The 20349-nt window shown below is 42.5% G+C and overlaps 1 protein-coding gene across 9 annotated transcripts in view; it reads right to left on the bottom strand.

Annotated features, from left to right (window-relative positions):
* Window positions 1–20349, bottom strand: part of SLC4A4 (solute carrier family 4 member 4) — a 437388-nt gene that overhangs the window by 278619 nt on the left and 138420 nt on the right. For 4 of the 9 annotated variants that reach the window (XM_082463732.1, XM_082463733.1, XM_082463734.1 and 1 more), the window contains one exon: window positions 10614–10687. In XM_082463732.1, the coding sequence (XP_082319858.1) occupies window positions 10614–10687 (74 nt within the window). Of the gene's footprint in view, window positions 1–10613; window positions 10688–11025; window positions 14859–20349 lie in introns of those variants that run through there. The other 5 variants (XM_082463735.1, XM_082463737.1, XM_082463729.1 and 2 more) reach the window with 4 other exon arrangements.

Raw genomic sequence — 20349 nt, forward strand, 5'->3', positions numbered from 1 at the left:
CCAATGAAAAAACTAAAGCCAAATAATTAGTGACATAGAGGCCGGGACTCCTGGTGCTCCTGGTTATATAAGGTTTCCTTTCCTACTTTCCTACTACCATGGTACCAGTCCCCCACCCTACCCCCCATTTTCCATTGTCTGCAAAATACAGCCAAGGGGGGAAAAGGTAATCGATTAGGCCTTTCAAGTTAGCAACTACCTAGAAGACAAAAAGGGCTCAGGAATTCTTGAAAATGTTTCTGTCTTATAACCAGAGAGTGACAAGTTTAAACCTACAACCCTTAGTACCATAAAGGGCCCCAGAACACGAAGACGTTCTGGCTCTGACATCTGCCCTCCCACGAGCATCTGCGGTCATGCAAACAATGAGGCCAGCCAGGCTTCTGTCTTCTTTCTCTCTCACCTTTTCATAAGCTCTCCCAACACCTTTTATTCTTCTCCAGTTAGTTCCTTCTACCCCCTATTCTTCCAGGCGCTTCTTTAAGCTCTCATCCATCTCCTTTTCTAAATTCCTTTCCCGCTCCAGAGGAACCAGACTTCAAGTACACTTTTTTGGAATGAGCACCGCCCTGGGAAAGTCAAGAAGCTTGCCTCCTTGTCCTAGTTATTCCCAATTACTATCAGCGTTACTGCAAGCAAATCACTTTACCTTCTCCAAGGCTCATCTCTCCATGTGTAAGGTGAGAACACTGAGCTACATTTTCTCTAAAATCCTTTCTAGCTCTAAAAATTCTATAAGAACCCTAAGTATTCTAATTGGTTAAGTGTAATGGAGCCCATAGGGGAAAGACCAAAAGTTTTCTACTATTTCTCCAGGTCCCTTCCCACTTCTTATGATGATAGCTTTCTCTTTGGGCATGCTTCAGTCTACTCTGATTTGACTCTTTCCTAACCATGCCACCCAGATTGCTAACAAAAGCCACCAAGCACTTTTTTCTGCCAAAGCCACTGGTTCCTTTTCGCTCCTCATATACTTGACTCCAGGCAGCCCTCAGCACTGTCGGTCACTGGCTCCCCGCTGAAAATGCTCTCCTCTTGGCCACAGACACACCCTTTTCTTGGTTACCCTCCAGCTTCTACGATTGCTCCTTCTCAGTCTCCAAAGGTTGGCAGAGCAGAGCCCAGCCCAGTCCTCTTCTCACTCTATTCTCTCCCCCTGGTAATGTCATCCATTCCTATGGCTTGAAATGCTGGCTATCTCCCTGGGATTCCAAAACTTACATCTCCATCCCTGCCCTTTCTTTTTAGCTCCAGTTGTGTAGCCAAGTGCCTGCTTTAGAGTTCTACTTGGATGTCTCACAGGGGCCTCAGACTCAAAAAGCTGAATGCCTACCATCCTCCACTACTATCCCTCCAGTGTTCCCCATCGTACAAATGGCACGTTAAGTCTCCCAAACTGCTCATAGCGGAAATCCAGAAGCAATCACCCCCACCCACCCATCTGTCCATCAGCAAGTCCTGGCAATTCAACCCATCTTTTTGTCCCTCTACTCTAACCCAAAATCATCTCTCAGCTGAATCTTAGCAACAGTGTCTCCACTTTTATCTTTGCCCTGTTGGGATGCTCTCTCCACCCATGAGCCAAAGAGACCTTTTTTTTTTTTTTTTTTAGTTTTTATTTATTTATTTTTGGCTGTGTTGGGTCTTCGTTTCTGTGCGAGGGCTTTCTCTAGTTGTGGCGAGTGGGGGCCACTCTTCATCGCGGTGCGTGGGCCTCTCACTATCGCGGCCTCTCTTGTTGCGGAGCACAGGCTCCAGACGCGCAGGCTCAGTAGCTGTGGCTCACGGGCCTAGTTGCTCCACGGCATGTGGGATCTTCCCAGACCAGGGCTCGAACCCGTGTCCCCTGCGTTGGCAGGCAGACTCTCAACCACTGCGCCACCAGGGAAGCCCCAAAGAGATCTTCTTTAAAATGCAAATTTTGTCTTATCACTTCCCTGCTTACAACCCTCTGCAGTGGCTCCCCAGTGCACCCTCAATAAAATCCTAAATCCTTAGCATAGTATAAAAGGCCATAATTATCTGGGTTCCATCCACTTCAGGCCACTCTCTCCCTATTCATGTAGTCTAGCCACATGGGCTTTATTTTCACTTCTCAAACAGGCCTACCTCTTTCTTACCACTGGGCCTTCACATACCCTGCCTGGGAGGCTTCCCTCATTCCTGACCTAGCTAATCCTCTTCACCCTTTAGGTCTCAACTTAATGTCACTCTATGAGAGATACATACCTTGGTTTTCCATGTAAACTCACCCACCTACATGATACACTCTCTAAATTATCACATCAAACAACCTTGTGTCCTTAATTAATGACTGGTTTATTTGACCGCACATTAATTATGTCCCTAATTGGAATATATTATCACTTTCAATGATACATATGAGCCTAAAAAAGCAACATATTAGAGCTTATATATCTGCAACTGTTGGTTACCATTTTGATAAGCTTAAAGAAAAAGTTAATAAAAGCACTGTCCATCAGAGTTAATAAGAAGAGTTAACATAGATATTAATCAACTAATTTGTTGATCACCAGATATCAGTACTAGCTTTAGTCTGAAAGCATTCTGCAGTCACAGCAAGCACTGGTGAGAAAGTGTTAAGCACAAAGATAAATCACCTGCAAGGAATATAACCAAGGAAGATAACATCTTAAATTTACAGGGTTCATTCTGGGGATTTCAAATTAGTTTACTTATATCCCTAGCAAAACGAGGAGATAAGGAAGCACCAATGATGTTTCTTTGTATGAAAAACTGAGATTCAGAAATTAAGTAATTCGTCAATGGCTTACTGCAAATATCAAAGTATTTTTCTGGTGTTATCCAAGAATCCTTAGAGCATCTCTAGCAGGTGGATAAGAAGATAGGTTATTAACTGCACTCTGTACAAAGGAAACACAACCACACAAACATGATTGGCCTCATGTTACCCAGTAAGGCAGGGCAGAGCCAAGAACAGAAATAGGTCCTGAGACTCCTGGTTCCCCACCATGTTCTTTAACCCACAGCAGACTGAATAAAAGTATCTCAACCCAGATACCGACTGAATTTGCCAAATACCTGTATCCATTGGATTTGACTGTGAGTTTTCATTTAACATCCAAGACATTGTCTTTATTTTTCAACAGGGATAGAATCGTGTTGAAAATTTAATAATCAACTGGAGAGTAGGGTGGTGATTTAACTAATCCATAAATGTGAGATTCTGGCCCTCTAAAGCTGATATGTTGGCCAATTTTACTAAAATTCAAACACTCATTTTTATTTCCAGAAGTTTTGGCCTTGTAAAAGTTATTGAGTATCCCACCATGAAAAGAGTTGGTAAAATCACGTCCGGAGAGGTTTAAGTAAAGTCTGTTCTCCTTTCAAAGTCAACAGAGTATCAAGAAAGGTGAACATGTTGGATATAACACTTAGGATAGCTGCCTTGTAATTCTAACTCTATAGAAAGGTAAAAACAATTAACCAGATTTAAAAGCTTTTGCAGCTATTCAGGGAAGGGAGTTATTTAAGTCTCCTCTACTGCTGATTCAATGGATGTCACTCACCACCCTCCCTCCCTTCACCTTCATCCCACCTGGCAATCAGCAGCTTCAGAGGTACAATATTTGGAACCTCCTGTGAACTCCTGCCATGGCAGGCTCTCACCTCAGTCCCCTAAGTGCTATCAGCCAAAAAAGTAAAACAAAACAAAACAAAACCAGATCCCACCAGTATGCTCACCGGAGCAACGGGAGAGCCTCAACTGAGCTTTATTCAGTTTTATTCCATTCTTACTCTACTCTCCCTCATCAGTCCCAATTTTCAATTCTCCCAGTGATTCTGAATCTTGTAACAATAAAAATGGAGAAATACTTAGCTCAGGTCTGAATACTTAATATTATTTCTATACTATTGAATAATCTCATTGAATTGGCACCTAAATTACATAACAACCAGTAGGGGACAGAATTACCCTAGTCTATGCTGCAGAGCAGGGAAGGGAAAAAAAGAAAAAAAAAATATATATATATATATATTTATACATATTACATATATAATAGACCCTTGAATCCTCCTCATTGGTAGGAAAATATCATACACTTAAATTTGTTTTCCAGAAAAAGTACCTTGCAGGCTTTATTAGACAATGGGCACGCATTTGTAATTTACCCTGTATGCAATTTCAGTTATAGTGTGTCTCTTCTTGGAAAAGGAGACAGTTTCACAAACTAGGGGTAATGTCTATCCGAGCAGTCTAACCATGGAAATCAGATCTCACTCCCAGAGCTTAAAGGGAATCAGAATGAGTCCAAAGAGAAATAAACACCAGGCCTCAGGAAACTTCTCTTGACCTTTCTAGCTTTCCTTTTCCAATACAAGAAGCAGTAGGTAAGCGTGGTTATTAGGAAGGCAAGGGATAGATGCCTTGCTAAGATGAATTAAGCAAATAACAAACATCATTTCGGTCAGTTCGAATTTTTTGGAATGATAATCATCATGGAAGATTATTGGTGAGGGCAATTCCCTAGTGGTCCAGTAGTTAGGACTCTGTGCTTTCACTGCTGTGGACCCAGGTTCAATCCCTGGTCAGGGAACTAAGATCCCACAAGCCACAATGCGCCAAAAAAAAACAAAAAAATTATTGGTGAGACTATATCAATCAGAAAGCAAAAGGACAGACAGTGGTATAGTATAAAGCACTCCTATGCCTAATGCCAGGTACAGCAGCAACATTATTTCTGGTAATTATTTAAACAGTTCTACGGTGAATGGCATGTTCTATTATTCTCATTTTACAGAACTGAGAAATTCAAACTCCAAACTCTAAGTTTCATCCTTCATTTATGCAATGCTTCAGCAATACAGCAAGTTTTAAACTTTTATTCCCAAACCGACGCTAAGCCACTCTGCTTTAACAACACATGAATAACACAAATGACAGAGACTCCCAAAAATAAATATGAAATAATATGTCTCAAAAATATGAGCAGATACAAAGCTTTGAAAAAGAAACTCAACTATAGACAAAATGTGCTCCAAGTGTATTATTTCAGAATTTCTGAATCCTTGTAAAACACAACTCAAGTACCAAGTTCAATTTTGTACACCTCTTGCCATAAAAGAATGTAGTCACCTAGGACAGAAAGTGACTTCCAGAGGGCTTTAGCCCGTACTACACTACCAGGGAATTCTCTACAATTGGAAAACTCTAGGAAGGGATGTCTGATTCCAGTTTCAAAAACCCATGGAATTATCATCCAAGAAATCTATATACAAATATTTAATGTCACTGACACAGCAGGAGGTGTCAGAGAGCTAAGTATTGCCTGCTTTAGGCCCTCTGGCAGGCTTTCAGCTGGGGCCACAAGGAGAAAGCAGCAGGACACTGGGAAAGGTCTGCGTGGGCTCAACCTGCTCTGGGAACCCAAGTTGCTATTCAAGCATCAACCCTTAAACACCTCACCGCATTTCCTTCAAGTTCTCCAACGTGTGGATACATTGTTTCTTTCAAGAAGGCTTTTCCTTCAGCAATATTTGCCCAAGTATTTCCTCTGTACACACTGTTTCGGAGCAATTAGAGTGAACAGGAGAGAGGAGGTCAGCAAAATGCAACCGGACACTTACATCCTGCGCTCAGAATAGCGCCAGCTTGGACTCGGCCCCTCCCTTCCCAGCCGATAGGTTTTCATTCACTCCTTCTCGGCAATTACGTTTTTGACCATTGTAATTATTAACAAATGTCCACCAGGCCCCACTTTTTCTGTAGAATACTACCTCCTCCAATACACATAAATACATCATCACAATATCCTCTAGTGAAAAATAGGTTTAAGTCATTATGATTTCATGTCTGTAAAATGTTGAAATCCTGACCTCCAAAAATACAAAAGCCACCATTTCATCATTTTAGTCTCTCTCCTCAAAATACAGAGCAGAGGAAGGAAGAAGAATAAGGTGGAGGTGTTTTAGGGGCTTCTTTTTCTTATCAGTATAAATGATATAAATGTATCAATGATCTTTGCAACAGCAAATGGGATTAATAGCAAACATAGGATCATCAGAGACTATATCATCTCATTTGACTAAGAGAAGTAAGAGAACCAAATTTCTAACTAAAAAAATTTAAACAAAGATTTTAGAGGACTATATAAAGTAATTCTATATATGCTTCATTTAGTTTATTTACACAATCATTTATTCATTCTTTCTTTTAACAAAATATTTAGTGAATGTCTACTTTGTTCCAGACCCTGTCCAACTTTTTTACTTTTATTTCCCTAAATATAACCTTCCTGTAAATTCCATGCATTTTCAACCATACTCTCTCTCTTAATATCCATCAGTAGACATGAGAATTTGTAGAATTATTCTCCCATTTGGACAGATGGGGAGCACACTTCCTTTTGGACTTGGTTTTCAATGGAAGAGGAAAACCACCACAATATATCATAATGGCATTTAGAGCACCGATCAAACTTCAGAAATGCAGACCCATTTCAGCCAATATTGTCTTGCTGTACTTTATGCTTCCTGAGTTGCTGGGTAGGCTTGATGTTAAGAAAAGGCCCCTCCTCGTGAAGTCAGTGTTGCCAAGGCTTGCTGGGGAGTTACCTAGCCTTGCAGAGCCAAGGCCTTATCTCAAGGATAAGGTGGAGTTTGCTCTTTTTCCTCTATTGCGAAATATGAGAATATTAAGTAATCTGTTTATATCACACAGATCTAAAATCCTGGCTGACTTATTAACGGATAAAATATCCATAGAATTTCTTCCCCTAGAAAAAGCTACCTGGGATCTTTCTTCCTATCTCAACCTCGGTTCACCCAACAAAGTTTGCCAATTTCCATTAGGTGTGTTTGAAATGAAAAATCAGTCTTGTTCCTCATAGCGGGCATTTCTGAGTCACTCCAGTAATGTCCATTTGTCATCTATAGACCAATTCTGTGGAAATGTCTGCGCGGGAGCCTTTTCGTACAGAAACAAATATGATATCTGAAATGTTACAAATTTTAAATGAGTTTATCCACAGTAACTACTCTATGCCAAAAATGTTAGCTTTACAAAACACAGTAGAAGGTAACCACTGAAAGAACAGACATACAGGCCTCTCTTTATTTTAAAGATTAAATTCAACACGGTTTCCTTTCTCAAGAGTATCTTTTTAAACCATTAACACAAAGGCACATGAGGCAAACTATGTGAAAACGAGCTTTAGGTCTCTATATATCTCACACAGATAAATTCATTATTTAAACAGAAGATGACTCCTGACTCACCCTGTTCTTAGTGAGTTTTGCATCTGATGGTTTTCTATTGAGTTTTCAGAATGTGGATTAAGTGTCACACCACCCACTGAGAGTAAAGTTGAACCAGGTGAACTGAGGGTGTGGTTGGAAATCTCAGCCTGTCTCCCCTGCTCAGAGCTACAGCATTAGAAAGAACTAACAGGGAGCATCTGACTCTTCTTGCCTTCAGGCTGAGCTGAATCCAGTCACCCCAAATGGAGCGACCTTAAGAAGAATTTTAAAAGCATAAACATTTCAGAGTAACTAGAGTTACTGGAAGTCACCCTAATAATCATTTAATGGGAGTGCATCTTATTTGTGCAAATTACTTTAAGAAACAAAGTTTTGGGCTTCCCTGGTGGTGCAGTGGTTGAGAATCTGCCTGCCAATGCAGGGGACACGGGGTCGAGCCCTTGTCTGGGAAGATCCCGCATGCCGCGGAGCAACTGGGCCCGTGAGCCACAACTACTGAGCCTGCGCGTCTGGAGCTTGTGCTCCGCAACAAGAGAGGCCGCGATAATGAGAGGCCCGCGCACCGCGATGAAGAGTGGCCCCCGCTTGCCACAACTAGAGAAAGCCCTCGCACAGAAACGAAGACCCAACACAGCCATAAATAAATAAATAAATAAATAAATAAATAAATAAATAAATAAAAATTAAAAATAAAGGAATTCCTTTAAAAATAAAATAAAATAAAATAAACAAAGTTTTATCTTAAGTTCACTTTTCTCAAGTGTGCTGCAATATACTTCAACCACGTTTATCCAAGAAGCAAGAGAAATAACTACCTGGATAAAAGGAAACACGTTTGATAACAGAAATGTTAGGTGTTCCAGCTCCTTCTTCTTCACCACACACATGCTTAAGGAAGGAAGCCCCTCAGCTCCTTGCCCTTTGAATTTCTGATCCTTAAACCTGGAGCACTTACTTCCACTGTGAATGTACCAGAAACTCAGCTACTTCGTAATAAAAATAACAGTCTGCTTTCCTTCAAGTACACTCTTTCTCTATGCAATTAAAAATATGAGATAGACTCACATCCTTGCGGAAAACATTCCCATCAAAATCTTGATTAGAAGTCTTGACAGTCAAGTCATCTTTTCTTCACTCTCAACCACTGGGACCATGAATAAGCCATCAAGCCCATCTCCATTTCAACTTCTTTACACTTTCACCTAGAGTTACTACAAAATTTAAGTGCTAGGTGAGAAAATGGATGAAGCCAGGTGAGAAAATGGGAGGGTCAACTGGGAGGGCACTGAACTAGAAACAACAGTTCCTAATTACTGTTTCATGACTTCTACTATAAGGAGCCCATACTGTTGGATGTTCTCCACCAAATAATGGCCATAAGCAACCATCCTACAGGGCCTCAGGATTCAACCACAGGCAACTAGCTAAACATGCTTTGAAAGAAATGTAATCAACCCAAGCTCCACTCAATGTGAAAGATAATCATTAAAATAGAAGTCTTACCAGAATAGGAAAATACACAAAATCCATGTGGCAAGTTGAGTCATCACAAAGACAATTTTACAGAAATTTCTACCTTTTGCCTTTTTTGTTTCTCCATAAAGAAACCCAGCTACAGATCTGTGTGCTATTCATTACAGTGTTGTCTTAATTTTGTGCTTAAAAATCAAGGGAAAAACTTCTTAGTCAAAGCCTTAAGAAACCCATGTACAATATCGTACTGCAGTAGAGTGCTGTCAATCCTATAGACCTTACAAATTCAAGAGGTGATTTACATCTCCTGTGAACTTAGCTAGAAGGTTATTCTCAAGGAACACACACACACATACACACACACACAGAGTACACATCTCACCCCCAAGCTTTCTCACTGATTTTTCTACTTTAATTGTCCTGATATTATAGGATATTTGCTCATTCCTACAATATTTCTTATACTCATATGCTATAACTTTAAGATTCTTATCTCCCCTTTGACACTGGGACAGTGACAGAGTCACCACAATGAAGACTTAGCAGCATGGGTTACAAGAATCTTCAGACAAAAGTTTTACTATTTTGCTTTCACTCACTTGGCATTTTCCCACAGTCATGTTGTAAAAGTGCAAGGAACCCATAAAACAATATGAAAGAAAATATTGTGGTTTCCTTTTTCCTAAGAAACGTAGGCATCAAATTCTTATTAGTCAGTCTCAAGAGTATACATGTGGGAAGTGGGGAGATGGGGGGCTGGGGGAACCAACACTCCAGCACTACAGGGTCAGAAGAAACTTACCTAGGAAACATAATGGCCACACTATTCAAACTATCCCAGGTGGCACAGGAGTGTCACTTGCCTGGGACCTGGTGTTCAGTCTGGTTGACGAATCACTCCAGAACACACAGTACCCACCTTCTTTTACCCAACTCCACCACCCCTCCGGTCCAAGTCTTTGGTAGGCATTAAGTAATTACCAAATGGTACCCATCAGACTGGAGTTTCCAAAATACACAAGAATTCCTTCTCAGGTGATTTTAAAGGGCAGAATTTAAGACATGGTTCACCAGGAAGTCTTACTTAACTTTATGAGTACTGTCTAGAACCTTGATTATTTTTAAAACTGTCATTATAAATGTTGTATATCTGTCACGCCTTCACATAATTATTTTAATAAATATTAATTAAGCCCTGCCTTATGACTGTCAAATAAATAGTATTATTCCCACATCATTGATAAGTCAAGAGACAAGAGAAGAAATGGCACACTGAAAGCACCATAGCACCAGCTAAAATTTAACTCTTATTTGATTTTCAACTGGCACTGGAGAACATTAATAAAAGAGGTCCTAGAGATTTTTTAAGTAAAAAATGCTTGTCCATCTTTTCTTAACTGAGACACATCCATAGTTACTACTCTTTATCTCCTCAGCTTAGCCCCATGTTTCCTGCAGTAATGGTATCGTTCTCTCTCTGTAACATCTGTTTTTCTACCCTGCAGGCTATAAGAAAGAATATTAGAAGATACTGCCAAATACATTTATATAAATCTAGCAGCTTCCTTGAATTAGCCATTGGAAGGTAGTTAATATTATCTGGCAAAATATTTATTTCTGACAGAGAGGCACAGCTAACATAGGCACCTGCTTCAAAGTAAGACCTTTTTTTTGTTGTTGTCAACCATGCGGGACACAACACTGATTCAGATCCTGATGGTCCACGGAAGTTCTTAGAATTACTCTGTGTTGAAGCAAAATGTGGAGTTTAATGAAACTCCACAGATAGGCATGGGTTTTTAACTTCAAAATTATAAGATACATGAAATGCATGAGTGCTATTATTTACAAAGACATATGGATAGGAATATACACTTCCCCAGACCCAGCGAGCTCACCTTCTACTTCTTCTTCATCACACACATGCTTAAGGAAGGAAGCCCCTCTGTCCAGGACGGCTTCATCCTCCATCCTATAGTAATAAAAAAGAAAAAAAGAATGCTCAGACTTCTCCTGGAGTGAGCCACTGGACACAGCCCAGCTTCTGGGCAGGTGAACCTGCAAGCTGCTGCTCATGTTAACAGGGCAGAGTCCCTCTTGCTTTGGTGTCTGCTGCAGCTCCTTCACTCCTTCAGCTTCTCTCATCGGTGCTTGAGAATATGCCGGTCCCACATAGCTCCAGTTCTAACCTTGACAGGGCACCCACAGGGACAGGTGAGAGAAAATCATCCCGATCCTGTAGGCTGGATGTTGGGCGTTCTCCCCTTTGGGATGCGCCCCCAAAAAAAAGACGAAAGGAAAAAGAAATACCAAGAGAGGAAGTTTGGTGTGCCTGGAGTGCTCGTGATGATCGTTTGTGGAAATCCAGCTTCAGTGCTTAGCTCTTTAAACACCCACTGCATAAAAATGTATACCCTCACACACACACACGCACACATGCACGCCCACCCACGCACAGAAAGCGACAGGGAGTTAGGCTAGTGCACAGTGGAAGCCTAGCTTCCAGCCAGCCTCTTAATACCAGCACAGCCCAGTGTTCTCTGTTGAGTGGCAAGCTTTGAGTCACATGTTGGCCTTAACGGAAATCTGACATCTGAGGATTATCCAGCAACCCGGCTTCGGCAACAGTCACATATATATGCCACCCATTCATTCATTTTCCACATTCTTATCACACGTCTCTCTCTATGTATATCCGACCTGTTAACTCTTCCCTGAAGGGCATAAAGTTCTTCATTTTGTAGCCACATTATGCTGTCCTCCTGTCTCCTTACATAATAGGATGTCTGCAATTTCTTATGCTAAATAAGACCTCAGGATCCATCCAAGTAAGGACAGCGTTTGTACGGCCTCCAGATGCCAAACATGTCTCTGGTTTATAGAATAAGTTAAGGTTTATTTCCATATTCTGTGACTCCTTTTCATTGCATTAACTTTGACATACAGAATTCCATGAACTCTATTTATAGTGAAAGCAGAAAGAAATCCCGAATTGCTCAAATGCTGCTTGTGTCGCACCGGTCTAGAAACAAAGAACGTTCTCTGAGGACAGCTGCCCTATGTCATACCGTACATGAGCTCTGCCAGAGAACGAAATGTTCACTCTGTATTCCATTCATCCAATTATATGCTCGGGCATTGAATACTGTACTGTAGGTCTGTTTTCCATACTGTCTGTATAACTTATTCTTGTGCTTCCCATATTTGTTATCATCTATGTGATATGCACTGAATTCACTTTTTCTTCCTTTCTATTTTAGGAGCATCTCAAAAAGCAACCAACTGAGCTTAAAAAGTCAGAAATTTGGTGTCAGGCAGACCCGGATTTAAAAAACCTAGTTCTACCTCTTAGTATTTGTATCACCTAGAGCAAAGTATCCAACTTTTTTGAGCCTTGGTTTTTACCATCTCCAAAATAGGGGGAAATAATATCAACCTTGTAGGAAATTCAAATCAGGTAACACACATGAAAGCACTCAGTTTTGTGCCTAGCACCTATTACATGTTTAATAAAGGTTTATTTCCTTCCTTTCTTCTTCACCTGACCTTTATTGGTGGACAATGCCATGAAGAAACTCATTATTTTTGGAAACCTGCAGAATATCCTTTTTCAGGGATATGGGTCTTATACATAAAAGTTCATCTTTTTTCCTTTTCTACACTCAAACTAAAAATATAAAACTAAATAAAAACAGGACATGCATCAGCCAGCAGGATCACAGTAGAAAAGAAAATGCCTTGAAGATCTGAGAGGTCAAGTCAGTTACCAGCCTCTGTGAGCCTCTGGTTCCCATGAAGATTAAATAATCCAACATATTCACTGATTCAGCAAATATTTATTTAGTGTCTGCTATGTTCCTGGCACTCTTGAGAGGGAGGGGAATACATTTTTGAATAAGGCAGACAAAATGCCTCAAAAATTAATAATAAATAGATGAACAAGGTAATCTTAGCATTAATTGCTTTGCAGAAAACAATAATAATAAGGCAGGGGGCTACTTAGCATAAGGTGGTTCAGATGTGGATTCTGAGGAGGCGACATTTGAGCAGAGATGAAAATGATAGGAAGGAACCAGGCATTTGACAATCTGAGGGCAGAACGTTCCAAGCAAAGGGAATAGCAAGTGTAAAGGCCTTAAGGTGGGAAGAAGTTTAGCATGTTATAGGAACAGAGCAAGGTCAGTGAGGCCGCACAGACAGACAGAAGATCAACGGGAGGTGACAATGCTGGAGGGAATCAGGGCCATGCAGCTCATGGTAAGAAGTTAGAATTTTAGGTGTTACGGCAGCCCCGAAGAGTTTTAAGATGGAAGGTGACTTGAGCTGTTTTGCCTTTTAAAGGATCACTCTGGCTGCTATGTGAAAAGTGCATAATAGTCAGGAGACAAAAGAAACTAAGAAGCTATCTCAGGAGCCCAGGGAAGACTATGGGAGAAACAGGTTTCAGGGGAGGAACCAAGGGTTCTTTTCTGGCCACTTTATGGTTGAGATGCTTATTATATATAAAAAAAGAACTGTCAGGCACACAACTAGATGGATGTCTAAGTCTAGAGCTCAGAAGCCTAAGGTTGGAGATAAAAATTGGGGAATCAATGAATAAAGCTGGTATCTGAAGCTATTACTAGATGAAATGCAGGAATAAAATACAGAAATAGAGGAGATGACCTAAGATCAAGTGCCAGGCATGCCGGGCATGCCAACATTTACAGGCAGAGCAGAGGAACAAAAGCAGTCAATGAGGTAAGAGGAAAATCAGGAAGGAGTGATGTCAAGGAAGTTGAGGAAAGAGGAGAGTGCCGCTATCGAGAGGCTGAGAAAGGCCGAGACAGAGAAGAAAAACTTGGGTTTGGCAACATGGAGGTCATTGGTGACGGTGACCAAAGTACTTCAAACATACCATGCACAGCGCTAGACACACAGCCAGCGTTCAGTCATTCCCTTTTCTCTTTCCTGCCCTCCTCCATTCATTCATTCGGTAAATATTTGCTGAGTACCTACTAGGTGCCAGGCACCCTTCCGGGCACTGGAGATACAGTGATGAGCAAGGCAGACAAAGGCTCTAGTATAATCCTATCTGCCTTCTCGAAGACTTCCCCTAGCAATCTGAGGGTTGGTCCAAAGAACAAGACCCCATCAGTAATACAGCATTTGTAGACCTAGACAAGGATGACAGCTTAATGGAGAAATTTCCTTAAAAGACCTTGGAAACACAACAAAATCGTGGAGTCCTGTACTACTGCATCTACATTCATAGTACCGTCTCCCCTTCAGGAAACAGAAGTTTAGCCCACATTTCTTCTCAGAACAAACGCTTTCCATTCCTATCAACCTACAGAATCCAACACAATTTCCCGCAGAATATCATTTCTGTACCCCACCATCAATCACGCTGGTCCCAAATTCATTTATTGACTTTTCACACATCTCCTAAATAAAATGTTTATTAGCCTTTGCACCTAAGCCCTTCCCAAAATCGCATACAACAAACAATCAAAGCAGAATTAAAGGAAGAAAGCAGTAACAACTGAAGGAGACCGTACAAATGTGAAGGCCCAGAGCCCTCTTCCTGGGTGGAGAAAGCCATCTAGCCTAACCGAAGCACTGTCCCCAGGCTCTGTCTGAGTTAGAGTGAGAATAATGGTTGGGGCATTCTTTGGCTCTTTGATACATATTTCACATTCCCTCCAAGACTATACATAGCAAGGAATTAGAAACCTAGTTCTTTCTGATGGGCAATGCAGAGCATCTGTAAGCAGCCTCCTCCTCCCCGTAGGAAGTGAAAAAGAAAATGCAAACCGAAAAACGTAAAACCTGCACGCCCAGAGCAGCCCTCTCCTCGTCAAGAGCAAGTGCAGCCTGGCACATCTGGGCTTTTGCACCAAGCGCAGGGATTTTACAGCTTTCTTCCATCTTTACACCACAAGCGTCAATTATTTGGGTTTGTGTTCGCCCCCCCCCCACCAAATCCTCTCAGCAGTTGCTTGCTATTATTAGTAAGACAGAGATATCTTTCAAAATGACCGTCTGACCCAACCAGGTTTCCCCTCTATCAGTAAGAAGAAATGAACTCATCTAGTCCCTAATCAGGCCCCCAAATCCATTCTGAAATGTTCCTTTCACACGAACTGCACTTGCTGAAAACAAAGAAGGGAAGGAGCATGCTTCTAAACAGCTCCCTAGGTTGCTCGCATCGCCAGCGTGAGGCAAAGTTCAGAACAGATTTGGAAGCTTCTCACCATCATCACGGGGATAAGGGTCACACCAGTCAGTATAAAATCCACACGGGGCCAATACCGCCTTCCTTCAACAGGGCCTCTGACAGTAGAAGTTAGACCCCTTCCCCAGAAGTCTACACAACGTGGGGCTTCTCTCATCCTCCATTATTCTGGGACACAAAAGTGATTTAACTGTAACACATGTCAAATCTGCTGCCAAACGGACCGGCTCTCAGCAGCCGGTCCTAATCGCCGAACAGGCTTGTAAGGGTGACTTAAGCCCGGCACGAGAAACATGTGTGCAAAACTGTCAGCCACTGGGCCATGGGCACCCATCTACATTCCACTCCTCTGAGTTCCCACCCCTAGAGCCCTCACCAACTGCCAACGTGCTCACCAGCTAGTCTACACAGAGCAAGCAGCTGCCCCTCAGCCCGTCAGCAAGTGGCAGGCCGCCAGCACACAAGTTTCAGAATGCGCGCATGCCCCGTCACAGTGCTGCTAAAGGTTGAAGGTCTTTGGTGTGCTAGCCTTTAGATGAGCCTCACTTGCCCTCCCACCTCCCTTCTCCCATCCCTCCCCTGTTCTGTCTCCCACGCCAGCATTTCACTCGTCTCCATAGCAACAGCATCTGGTTTCAGGGTTATAACTTTATGCAGAGCAGTTCTCCTCCCAACTGAAGGCTTTTGCCAAAGGATGCACTAGCAGCAAAAAAGGCTGCTGCTTAAGGTGGAGCCACGTGTTCCCTTGTCACCCCAGGAGCGCGGCCATGTTCTGAGCTGCAGGGTCACAGCCGCGGCAGCACCCAGACCCAGGAAAGCGGAAAACAGCCCTCTGACCTCGGCACACTGGTGTGTACATAGAGCAATCATTCTGGGGCTTGTGGCCCCACTCCCAGAGCCAACCCCCTCTCCTCCACAGCCTGTTCTCCACTTAACCAAGCCGCACGTGGATCGAATGAACAGTGGGGCTTTCTGACCGCTTCCAAGAAGGCACCAGACCATGGCACCCTAGGGAGCAGAACGGCTCCAGTTGTTCACAAGTCCACACCCGACTTTGACACCACCGGTTCTTTCCATGCGTACAACTTAATTAGTTAACCTCATATGAAAGTTCATCTCACTTTATCCTCACTAGCTGTTTACAACAGCCAGGGAACCCCATAATCTCTCACTTTACAACAGCTTTCCTGTGCACAGCAAATGTTTACACACATGCCCGCACACACCGAAGTGACGCACGCAGGGGAGTGGACAAATACCAGGAAGTGAAGAGTTGTATTATTAGTATTAGCTGTTGCTGTCGTGAAAATTATATTTACACTGTGCATAAGGGCCTTTCCTTGAGGACTAAAAGGGGTTCATCTCAAGTCTCAGAGCTCAAATGCAGGCTGTCCTTGCTCCTTGGCTGGTCTTAGATCAGATGGGAGGCAAGAAATCAATATTTTCACAGGTCTTTTTCAGGAGCCACACAGAATGCAACAATCAGTACTGACATCTAAAATTATTCCCTCACACACACATCCCGGAATTCTGTTTCCTATTCAACTCATATCTAAGAAGTGGGGAACCGTTTCCATCACCCATTATTTGCCAACGTGATGTTTTCTTTCAAACTTTGTAAACCACACAGTGTTTTCCTGGTGCCTTTGTTGTTTTGGAAAATCTGCTGTCCACATTTTCAACATACACATAAAGAACAATATCGGTTCTCCAAAGCACAGGCGACAGGGGAGAGCAATCCCAGTGGCTGCAAAGAGCACTGCCATCTTTCGGCAACATGCGTTCACTACAGGGAAGTGGAGAGCAGGGGCAGAGGAAAAGCTGCAACTGTTTCCTTCCTAACTTCACCCGTCGTCGGGTGCTGAGAGGGCCTTCCACTCCCACAGGGAGGAAGGGAGAAGAACGCGGGTGTGGGCTTAACCGCAGAGACTCCTGGAGCTCTGGACGTAGGTGCCGGGGGAAAGAAACATCAACGTGGCAAACCTGACAAGCATGACTAATGGCAGAGGCGAGTCCCAGCGATCAGGCAGCAGCAAAGCAAAGCAAATCCCCTCCACAGAGTTCAGGGGTGCCCTCAGCAGTCTGGCAATGTACACAGGCCCGAGGCCAGGGAGAAAGGGGTGACAGTCCCACACGAAATCAGACTTCACACCGGATAAAAGGTGAAAATGGAATCCAGAGCAGGATCACGCCAAACATTAATTCCAGATTTATGAACTGCATTAAAAGTTCATTTGCACTCTTGGGCATTTATCCTAGAGAAGTGAAAACTTATGTTCACGCAAAAACCTGTACATGAATGTTCAGAGCAGCTTTATTTGTAATAGCCAAAAACTAGTAATTAGCCCAGATGTCTTTCAACAGGTGAATGGTTAAACCAACTGGTATATCCATACCATGGAATACTGCTTAGCAATAAAAAGAAACAAACTACTGGTGAAAAAAAAAGTAAATTGAATGACTCTCCAAGGGATTAGGCTATGAAAAAGACCAATCCCAAAAGGTTACATACTGTATGGTTCCATTTATACAACATTTTTGAAATGACAAAATTTTAGATGCGAAGGACAGGTCTGTGGTGACCAGAGTACAGAGATGGCAGCGGGTGGTGCTCACGGTAATAAAAGGGCAACATGAAAGGTCCTTGCTGAGTTGGTCCTGTTCAGTATCTCACCTGTGGTGATACATACATGAATCTACACAGGTGATAAAATTGTATAGAACTAAAAACACACACATACACACAAAGAAATGAGTACAAATAAAACTGAGGAAATCTGAATAAGTGGATCGTAAGTGATCAGTGAATCGTATCAGTGCCAAAGTCCTGGTTGTGATACTGTACTCAAGTTTTGCAAAATGTTAATGGTGGGGAATACTGGCAGTATACAAGTGATCTCTCTGTATTATTTCTCAAATATACATGTGAATCTACAATTATTTCAATAAAAATTTCAATTTAGAAAAGGTCATTTCAAATCTGCTTTTTAAAATTTCCCCTGGAAACTTTATTTAATATGATGGTCAGTTACAGACGCTGGTCCATCTACACATATGCAGAATCAGGTAAAAGTGAGTGCAAATCCCAGATGTGCCCTTTAGCAACTGTGTAACCTTGGGAACGTTAGTTAACTTCTCGCTTCAGTGTACCTTAAAATGACCCTAAAACACTTCATAAGTGATTTAGGGTATTAAATAAGTTCCCAGAGTAAATATATTCAATTAATTTTAGTTGAATCTAAATCTAAGGTCCCAAGGGTCCAGAGAGTATAGTAGAGTTATTAACAGTCTTACAAGCCCAAAGGCCATAATTCTGTCCCCATAAGCAAATGCACGGGACTGTCAACTGGGGAGACCAGCAATAAACTGCCCCTCAAGGCCAAGGGCCAAACTCCTCTCTCCCATCTTCTGCATGTTGGGGCAAGGTCTCCTACACTGTCCTCAGATTGCTGACTGAGCTCTGAAAGGCTGGAGCAGGCTCGGCGATAAAGGACAGGGAAAGAACTAGTAGCAGGATGGAGACAGCGTGAAGGGTGAGGAAGGGCCTGGAGGCTCAGGGGAGGTGACAGATGAAGGGAGAAACTGCTGGAGAGGGTATTAAGTGCTGAAAAGGGAACGGCTTGCCTGACCCCCTGGGACATCCTCCTGACTTACCCTTACACCGTTTAATTTTTTTTTAATGGGCTGATCCACTTGCTTCCGACCCATATGCTTCTGCTTCTGACCAGAGTTCCTACAACAAAAATTCAGCACTTTGGGCTTCCCTGGTGGCGCAGTGGTTGAGAGTCTGCCTGCCAATGCAGGGGACATGGGTTCGAGCCCTGGCCTGGGAAGATCCCACATGCCGCGGAGTAACTAGGCCCGTGAGCCACAACTACTGAGCCTGCGCGTTTGGAGCCTGTGCTCCGCAACAAGAGAGGCCGCGATAGTGAGAGGCCTGCGCACCGCGATGAAGAGTGGCCCCCGCTTGCCACAACTAGAGAAAGCCCTCACACAGAAACGAAGACCGGAGCTTATCTCTCCACGCCATTCCATTCCCTGAACAGGCTACCATACCTTCGTGTACACGCTGTTTCCTCTAAATACCATGTCATCCTAGTTAACCCATTCTTCAAGATTCAACTCTCTAGAACTCTCTCTACACTCTCAAACACACCCTTCCCCAAGAAGAGCCACGCTTCTTCCTCTGTTCTCCATTGGCTCCTTGAACGTGTCTGCTTCTCACGCAGCAGGTACAACACTGCACTGTCACAATCATTTATTTAACCTCAAGCGACTGTCCTTGGACACATCATGGCAGTTGTCCCCACCACCATATGAGCTCTTTGAGAGCAAGTATCATCTTTCTAGAGCCTTTCTACCTCCAGGGTCAAGCATAGGCGCCACACATAGTAAGTACTCATCAAATGTTGATGAATGAATGGATTGATCCATCAATCAGCCATTCAGGAAGGGGTACAGTGAGGGTACACACATGTTTGGTACTAAGTGCATCTCTAAGTGTAAAGACCCTGAATGTAGTTTTCAAACATGAACCCCATACACAAGCTAACTTTCAATTACTTGTCAAAACAGTGATTTGCTCCAAAGTTAGAGGGGGAAATGGCTGTGTTGTATCCCCTGAAAAATGTTGTGTCTATGGATGAATTAAGTGATTTTTTAAAGAATAATCTTAACTATCTAATTTTTTCCTTATTGCCTAACTTTAGAACTTAACCTTTCACATAGACTGTAACTGCACTGTGATATGCAGAATTAAATTCAAATGAGAATTTCCCCTTGTCTGCTTAAAAATAAAAAGTTAAGAGGTACCTAGATCTGTCACATAGTAGGTTCTAAGTAAATATGTGCTTAACGACTATAGGAAAGAACGAACTTAAATCACAGCTTATAGTGCTTTAAAAATCCAGAAGAGGGCTTCCCTGGTGGCGCAGTGGTTAAGAATCTGCCTGCCAAAGCAGAGGACATGGGTTCGAACCCTGGTCCGGAAAGATCCCACATGCCGTGAAGCAACCAAGCCTGTGTGCCACAACTACTGAGCCCGCGTGCCTAGAGCCTGTGCTCCACAACAAGAGAAGCCACCACAATGAGAAGCCCACACACTGCATTGAAGAATAGCCTCCGCTTGCCGCAACTAGAGAAAGCCCACGCACAGCAACCAAGACCCAATGCAGCCATAAATAAATAAATAAATAAATTTTTAAAAATAAATTAATTAAAAAAAAAAATCCAAAAGAAGCATGAGAAGCTATGAGAAAGCTCAATTTTGTTCCTCAGGCCTGAAACTGGACAAATAAAACTCTGTAATGTGTTTACGTAAACCAATAAAGAAGCTGGATAGCAACTACCTGCAAAAGGAAATTAGGATTTGAAATGTCAACGTAAACTTTGAGCTCTGGAAATTGCAGCCTAACTTT

The sequence above is a fragment of the Balaenoptera physalus genome, assembly GCF_965194825.1.
Source record: "Balaenoptera physalus genome assembly, chromosome: 5".
Lineage (NCBI taxonomy): Eukaryota > Metazoa > Chordata > Mammalia > Artiodactyla > Balaenopteridae > Balaenoptera > Balaenoptera physalus.